At 38.8% G+C, this 8,243-nt stretch overlaps 2 protein-coding genes across 2 annotated transcripts; one reads left to right on the top strand and one right to left on the bottom strand.

Annotated features, from left to right (window-relative positions):
- The first annotated feature begins 3,034 nt into the window (after window positions 1–3,034).
- Window positions 3,035–4,928, top strand: LOC129239492 (NADH dehydrogenase [ubiquinone] flavoprotein 1, mitochondrial-like). The gene is made up of 2 exons (XM_054875006.1): window positions 3,035–3,177; window positions 3,235–4,928. Exon 2 carries the CDS (start codon window positions 3,241–3,243, stop codon window positions 4,795–4,797), a length of 1,557 nt encoding a protein of 518 aa, XP_054730981.1. The 5' UTR covers window positions 3,035–3,177; window positions 3,235–3,240; the 3' UTR covers window positions 4,798–4,928.
- Window positions 4,929–6,081: 1,153 nt separating this feature from the next.
- LOC129238290 (ATP-dependent DNA helicase pif1-like) lies at window positions 6,082–7,341 on the bottom strand. The gene has a single exon (XM_054873329.1). It carries the CDS (start codon window positions 7,339–7,341, stop codon window positions 6,082–6,084), a length of 1,260 nt encoding a protein of 419 aa, XP_054729304.1.
- Window positions 7,342–8,243: the final 902 nt, after the last annotated feature.

Here is an 8,243-nt window from a genome sequence, read left to right on the forward strand (position 1 = left end):
TCAAGAGGATCCGATTAAACTTAAAGCCGATATCGATAGGCTTTACGTTTGGAAAAGAATTCACGTCTTTTGCTGAACTTATCTAAGTGCCTTCGAATATCTTTCATGAAAACATCAAACATTTTGTGCACTAAGTACAGTATCTCGACATGTGTCCAGCAGTATGTTAGCGAGTTCTCTCGATTTTTCGCTTTCAAGAGTAGCATTTTTAGGTCTCTTAAGAACCGGGAATGATTAAATAAAACAATACAGAGTTAAATTTCAGGCCAATTTATTTTTTCTCCTTCACAATATGACCCCTCTGAGGCAACACACATAGTCATAGTTTAAGTACATTCTTTTCAACCAGTTTTTCAGATCTTTTTGCTACAATCACAAGGCTACTTTTTTCCGACCAATTGTTCGTAATGTGTTGTAGCTTTCACGCGAGGAAAATTGTTCGTGGGGGTGTGTGCATGTTGTTGGAAGTTTAGTAGAGGTGTCAACTAATATAAACTTATATAAGTAAATTATAAGACTTACAGTGCGTCTTTTTTTAGGCTATATAGATTAAAACAACCAACATCAAATGGTTCTTGCCTACATAGAGCCAATTGAAAGTGAAAATTTGATCGGGGCAGTAAATGCAGTAAACAGCGAAATTTCCCAAGCCTCTAGAAGATTAAGGCTTCACGTCAGTTAAAGACGTTTTTCTTGAATGGGGAACTGAAAGAAGTACAATTTTTTAAAGAGAACTTCTCAAAAACACCTTATAAGGGAATTTGTAAAGAAACAAGAAATCTAGAAGAACAGAGTTTTTGAAAAATATAAAGCATGGATCATGAGATGATGCAGAAAATTGCTCGGAGGTTGAGGATATCTTGCCAAATATAATACGCCTTGAGTTAATAGCGTTTAAAGATTCTAAAAGTAGTATACAAATGTGAAAGTATGTAAGTGAATAGATTTGTTAACTGGACAAATTTAGATAAAATTTAGCAAGAAAATAGTTTATAACTTTGATCTACTTATAGGAATACAATTTTTTACATGGATGCAACCTATTTAAACATTTTAATGAAATTTTACTAATAAAACACAATATGGATGTCAAGCAAGAAGAAGGTAGCCTCTTTGAAAAATTAATTATTAGGTTCAGGAAAATCGGCTTAACTTAAGTAGGTACTCACTCCAAATTATGTAAAAAGCAGTTTATAAAAGAGTTGCTACCATTTTTCTGTTGGGGTCAAATGAAGTATAAATTACAATATGAGCATCAAACTAAAGAGTTAAAAAAATTAATTTGAAAAACTTTTTAGGTGCGAGAGTAGCCACCAGTTTGAAAAGTTAAATAAAATTTATTTAGCAACTTAAATCACATTTTATTATCATACGTACTTACACTAAGTTCTTTTGAGAGCAATTTATAAAAGAGTTGCCACCTTTTTGAAATTTAAAATTATTTTTCTGTTGAAGCCGAATAAAATATTACAATATTATATTGACATTACAAAAAAACAAAAACAACTTTTAGTTTCATTAAATACTTTTTTTAGTTTTTATATAGGTACTACTGTGGGCAAAAAGTAAGGTGAATTTATTTGTCAAACTTCGCGGGATTAAAATTTCGCTCTAGTTATTTTTTTCATGAGTTGGCAGCACTGTTACTAACATCTGGGGCACTTTTCATGTGAATGTCATTATCAGTAATATATTTACGCTTGTGTTTACCAAACAACCAAGAGTGCGTTTTTCGATTTTTACAATGTCTGATTTGATTGAGCAGAGAAGTGCCATCAAATTTTGTTTGCGGAATGAAATTTCGGCTGCGGAAATGTTTAGCATGTTGCAGAAGGCATTTGGTGATTCGACCATGTCGCAGAAAAATGTTTATAAGTGGTACAAAGACTTCAAAGAGGGTCGAGAACGTGTTGATGACTTGGAGCGCTCCGGACGACCATCGACGTCAACAGATGACCAACACGTCAATAAAGTGAAGGAGTTAGTGCTCAAAAATCGTCGGTTGACTGTTAAAGACCTTACTGATATGATCGGAATATCAGACGGATCTGTGAGAACCATTTTGAAAGACCATTTGGGCCAAATCTCGTTTGGTACCGAAAACTCTCAATTTCTTGGAAAAAAGTCGTCGCGGTGATGTGTGTGAAACAGTGCTTTCAGACTATCAGGACAAGCTCAACTGCATCATTACGGGAGATGAGTCTTGGGTTTATGGTTACGACCCTGAAACAACCGACCAATCAAGCGAATATCGTGCTAAAGGCGAGGCCAGACCGAAAAGAGCACGTCAAAATCGCTCAAAAATAAAGGTCATGATGACAGTTTTTTTTCGATTTTCATGGTGTGGTGCACTATGAATTCCTTCCACCTGGCCAAACTGTTAATAAGGAATATTATTTGAGCGTTATGCGTCGCTTACGTGAAACAATTCGTCTAAAAAGACCAGAATTATGGGCCAACAACTCTTGGTTTTTGCATCACGATAATGCACCGTCTCACACTGCACTCGTTCTTCGTGACCATTTCGCCAAAAATTCCACGCATATCGTTCCGCAACCACCGTATTCGCCTGATTTTGCTCCGTGTGACTTCTGGCTATTCCCAAAACTCAAGAGACCACTCCGGGAAACGCGTTTCGAGTTCGAGTCGATTGAGGAGATAAAAGCTGAATCAAAGAAGGTGCTGATGACTATACCGGAAATGGGCTATTTGGCATGTTTCGGGGATTGGAAAAATCGTTGGCATAAGTGTATTTCATCGAGAGGGGATTATTTTGAAGGGGATGGAATTGATTTTATTTCAATTTGTTTATTAATTTCCGAGCGTGAAAAGTTTTAGTAAGGTTTTAATAATGGTATCGTCATTACGAAAATATACAACCGTAATTACGGAGCCTGATCTTCCATTCATAGTAGTCCGACCCACACTTTCATATCACATAATTTTTACTTAAAACTTACTTTTTTCTCCTTTGAAAATTATTCGAGAAATTGAAACGAGACGAGTATTGCTGCTCTTATTTGATTGACAGATGGCAAAGCTTCAAGACACAAAAAAAGCAAATAAAATAAATACTTCAAAATTAGATACATTTATTTTATATTTTTCAATTATATACCTACAAAAGTTCTGGAATTGCGCTACTTCCTGTTATTGGAGCATACAAGCATATGAGAAGTATGTATGTGTTTATGTATATAACTATTTAGCTTCCTAACAAACAATATGTCATAGTTAAAAATGTTCTTGCGAAATGTTTCGAGTAACATCCCGGCTGCGATTGTCCTCCAGCTTCGTTTTAAAGATACTAACCCACCGACTAAAGACACCAAAGCAACTCCCCCGGGACCTCCACAGAGTACGAAATCTCCATCACCACCACCCGCGGGAACAAAAGGAACCACACCGGTCCCTCCCCAGGGCGCAAAACCACCAAAATCGCCACCACCTGGGACTCCTCCAGCTCAAAGCAAGACCACTTTTGGGCCCCTCTCAGATCAAGATCGCGTTTTTACAAATCTGTATGGACGTCACGATTGGCGGCTGAAAGGCGCGCTAAAGCAAGGTGACTGGTATAAAACTCGGGAAATATTGCTAAAGGGTCCTGAATGGATAGTAAATGAAATAAAGACTTCTGGTTTGAGGGGTCGCGGTGGTGCAGGTTTTGCCACCGGCCTAAAATGGTCATTCATGAGCAAACCATCTGATGGCCGACCCAAGTTCCTTGTAGTGAATGCAGACGAAGGTGAGCCAGGCACTTGTAAAGATCGCGAAATATTGCGTCATAGTCCTCACAAACTTGTAGAGGGTTGCCTTTTGGCTGGACGTGCAATAGGTGCCCGCGCTGCGTTTATTTATATGCGTGGCGAATTCTACAACGAGGCATGCAACACGCAAACGGCCATTGCCGAGGCTTACAACGCCGGTTTTCTAGGGAAGAATGCTTGTGGATCTGGTTTCGACTTTGATGTCTGCTTACATCGCGGCGCCGGAGCATATGTGTGTGGAGAGGAGACGGCATTAATTGAGTCATTGGAAGGCAAAGCTGGCAAACCCCGATTAAAGCCACCTTTTCCTGCAGACGTTGGAGTCTTTGGTTGTCCTACTACAGTTAACAATGTGGAGACCATATCCGTATCACCTACTATTTTACGACGTGGTGGGAAGTGGTTTGCTAGTTTTGGTAGAACTCGGAATTCTGGTACAAAATTATTTACCATTTCGGGACATGTCAATAAACCTTGTAGTGTTGAAGAGGAACTATCAATGCCGCTTAAGGAAATAATAGAACGACATGGGGGCGGAGTACGAGGCGGCTGGGACAATCTATTAGCCATTATACCTGGTGGTTCCTCAACACCAATCATACCAAAGAAAGTGGCTGAAACTGTCATTATGGACTTTGAAGGCCTTATGGCTGCAAAAACTTCCTTGGGAACTGCTGCCATTATTGTAATGGACAAGTCTACGGATGTGGTGAAAGCTATAGCACGCCTATCTGCTTTTTATAAGCACGAGAGCTGTGGTCAGTGCACACCTTGTCGGGAAGGCCTGGCTTGGATAAATAAAATAATGCAGCGGTTTGTTTCTGGCAGGGCAAAAATTGAAGAAATCGATATGATATTGGAAGTTACTAAGCAAATAGAAGGTCACACAATATGTGCTTTGGCCGACGGTGCGGTGTGGCCTGTGCAGGGCCTTATGCGGCACTTCAGACCTGAGGTCGAGGCTCGGATAAAACAATACGAACAGAAGACGCGAAAAAAACTAACAATTAATAGATGTGAAAGTTCTTAAATAGAAGATATCGATTCTTTTTGGGAATATTATGACACTCTTGCGAGCTTTGTAATCTCTATTAAGAAATTCGGAAGTTTTGTACAGATATTTTTAAAAAAGAAAAACAAAACCTTAGTGAAATACCGGAACGGTGCATTTTCCCTATCTTAAATCTAAATGGAAATTGGGCTACCAGAATTGAAAACTAAGACGATATTATTAAATCTACTTGAATTGGAAAGGGAAGTCTAAAGACTAATTAACTAAACTGTCGCTTGACTTTAGACGTGGTTGATTTTTCGTCACTGTAGCTAATTCGCTGCTGCAAGTATGAGTAGTCAAATTAAAATGTTTGACTAGTGGATAGTGAATTTTGTTTTTAAGTAATAAATCTTACAACTGGCTCGATTTTAAGTGCAATTAATCTGGCATTGGCAAATTATAGCGTCATGTAAATATATAGGCTGACCAAAACCGCACCAAACAGTGACTCGTTGTGGATGCATTTGCTTCTCTACAGTAACGTGTGGATTTTCTGAGCCCTAAATCCGACACTTTTGCTTATTGACGTAGCCACCGATGTGAAAATCAGAAAAGAAGAAGAAGACTCACCACTTTGGAAATATGTTTTCAATATTTCCCAATTTTGTTCAAGCGTATAGCGTCCCATTTCGTAAATGTCAAACCTTTAAGTAAATTATGAACATATTTGACAATCATTTGTGTTACCATTCTCAAAAACATGGGTGGTTTAAAAATCAAACGCTGTATGGTCGGTCCACCCTGTATATAGTTGCTGACCTGTCCTAATGTTGTTTGTATGAAGTCATTTTAAAAGACAAATTTTGAAACTCATATTTCTCGTTAATTTTAATCTATATTGTCAAAAGCACATGAACAGTCTCACGTTCACACTAAATCTGCTTTGAAAAATACGGGAAAATAATATCAAATTACGCTGCTATTCTTGTTTCCAAGCTTAGATTTTTTATTAACGACTAGGAAACCCGGCGAACTCCGTTTCGCCCCCAGATGGCTTCGTTTTTTGTAGCATTTCGTTTGGGGATTAAAAGATGAAGAAAAATTATATTTTTTGTTTTATATTTGAAAAGGACGTTAACACGAACAGAGCGGATGGTGAACGAGCAACGTAGATACTCGTATAGCTGTCCATGTGAAAAACAATGATTTTCTAAATTTATCCCGCAAACACTAAGCCTTGCGCCTTGTTAATTGTCATTGCGAACGCAAGGCGAACCGGAAATTGCAATCGTTTGAAGTCAAACGGAAGATCAGTAGGAATCATTGGTATTCGAGGAATACATACATTTTCACCTGCGTACTTTCCGTCACCGCAAGTCGAGTACCGTTGCAAAGTCGCGGTGGATTCAAATTACGCAATATTATAATGAATGAACCAACTTTGAGTTGCAAGTTATGTGGTGGAAATCCTGGTAACTCCAGAGAGTTCAAAAACTCCGTTGGATAATTTACTACATCATCGGGATTTGCCAAAGCGCCATCGATTTTTGATTGAATGGTGAAATTCAGTGCGTGTACATCATTATTCTTTGCGGCGAGAATTGCTCGTTGACTTAACCAAGCATAATTCTGATAATTCTCACTAACGTTTGGGAAAGCATTTTCAATAAGGGCTAATTGAGAGTCTACAAATCGGCAAAAGTCGTTGGTAAGAGTAATTAATCCAGCTGTCGCATCAACTGGGACTTTTCCATTTCCAACAGCTAACAATTGTTTCGAAAATTGTGCAGCACTTTGATCATTTTGAAGTTGAACTCTCATATTAGTGGTTAGCGATAATGTTTTTACGTTATTCCACAAAGGTGATGCCTTCAGGCAAGCATTCAATTCATCTGCAGGCGTTCCACGGGGAATTACTGGCAACGTCTGCCTGAAATCGCCGGCCAACAATATCATCAAGCCGCCAAAGATGTTGTTATTTCGCCGAAGATTCTTCAGTGTGAAGTTAAGTGCTTCAAGTGATGTCTTATGTGCCATTGTGCACTCATTCCAAACAATGACCTTGCATTGCATCAACAATTTTCCCATTGCTCTGGATCGGGAAATATTGCAAGTTGGAGTAACAATTGTGTTTAAATTGAGTGGCAACTTAAGCGCAGAATGTGCAGTACGACTGCCATATAGAAGAGTCGCTGCAATTCCAGATGATTCTAACGCCAAAGCTATGTCACATCTTGATCGAATAGTGGCCAAAATCAATGAAATGACAAAAGTTTTCCCTGTTCCTCCAGGTGCGTCCAGGAAGAATAGACCACCAGTATTATTGTCCACCGCTTGCATTAATGTTTCGTATACTTGTTTTTGCTTTTCATTCAGCAACGGCATATTATTTCGACCGTATTCCTGCATTGTATCGACATTGTATTGCAGCTCTCGATTTAATTCTTGGTTGAATGCATCGTGCATCGATCGATTTGGCGCAATCATTCCTACTTCAATAAGTAGCTTGTTTCCAATAGTCAAGCATTGGTCCTCAATCAGAATGAATCCCTCATTGTAGTTTTCATCGGTTATTTGCATGTCGGGATTATTCGTTCGAATGCGCAAGCGATGCAAGATATCTTCACATATGTCTTTGTATTTATTCCACAACTAAATTGGTTGTGAAGGGAAACATATGGTGATGATAATTACGAACAGCGTTCGTATTTGGTACGCATTTGATGAAACAACTGAATCCGCAAGTATTAAATCCCAAAGAGAACCGTTTTGCAGCAAACTCGATATGTTTGGCATAGGTGGCCGTTCACAGTTTTTAATGCGCAAATGATTTTGGTCCACGTACATAATAATAAATGTCACATGAAATTAACTGAGCAGAGTACATGCTATAAACTTCACGGAGCCCGAGACCTTTCCAACGAACGCAAAACCGTGGAAATCGGTTCGTACGTTCTGGAGTTATAGCGTCAGGAAGGAAAATCCGACTTATTTTTATATTATAGATTAAAACACATTGCTTAGAAGCGTTGTACAATTGCAGCTAGTTGTGTTTTTTAATTGCCCTCGAGAAGAATGCAGCCGAGGCATCATTGACATGATTTTGTAGTCGCTGTTTGTGAGTTATGGCAAATTGTTTCGTTAGTTCGGACACAGTTGGTATGCCAAGATCTCGACGAAAGTCGCTAATCCTTAGAAGATAGAGGTGATGTACTTTTGGTCAACGCATCCCCAAAATTGTACACCGAAATTCCAACCCCATCTTAGTGTTTGATTGTAAATAAGTAATTTGTTGCAGATTGATAGGATAAGAAATGTGGCTTATTCAATTTCAAGTCAAGCCCATGTAGCAAAAAGGTTAACAGCTTCTTGCACCTTAGTCGGTCCGGTTGCATCCGGTCGGTTTCTAAGGCATTATTGACTGTAAGTATGGCAGTGTCATCCACAAATGTTGCTGTTTCTTGCTCATTTGCCGATGGTTC

Source organism: Anastrepha obliqua, chromosome 2 (assembly GCF_027943255.1).
Source record: "Anastrepha obliqua isolate idAnaObli1 chromosome 2, idAnaObli1_1.0, whole genome shotgun sequence".
NCBI classification, from domain to species: domain Eukaryota; kingdom Metazoa; phylum Arthropoda; class Insecta; order Diptera; family Tephritidae; genus Anastrepha; species Anastrepha obliqua.

Bases quoted from the DNA above. Each gene is read 5' to 3' on its own strand.
- LOC129239492 (XM_054875006.1), top strand. From the start codon at position 3,241: ATGTTCTTGCGAAATGTTTCGAGTAACATCCCGGCTGCGATTGTCCTC.
- LOC129238290 (XM_054873329.1), bottom strand. From the start codon at position 7,341: ATGCAAATAACCGATGAAAACTACAATGAGGGATTCATTCTGATTGAG.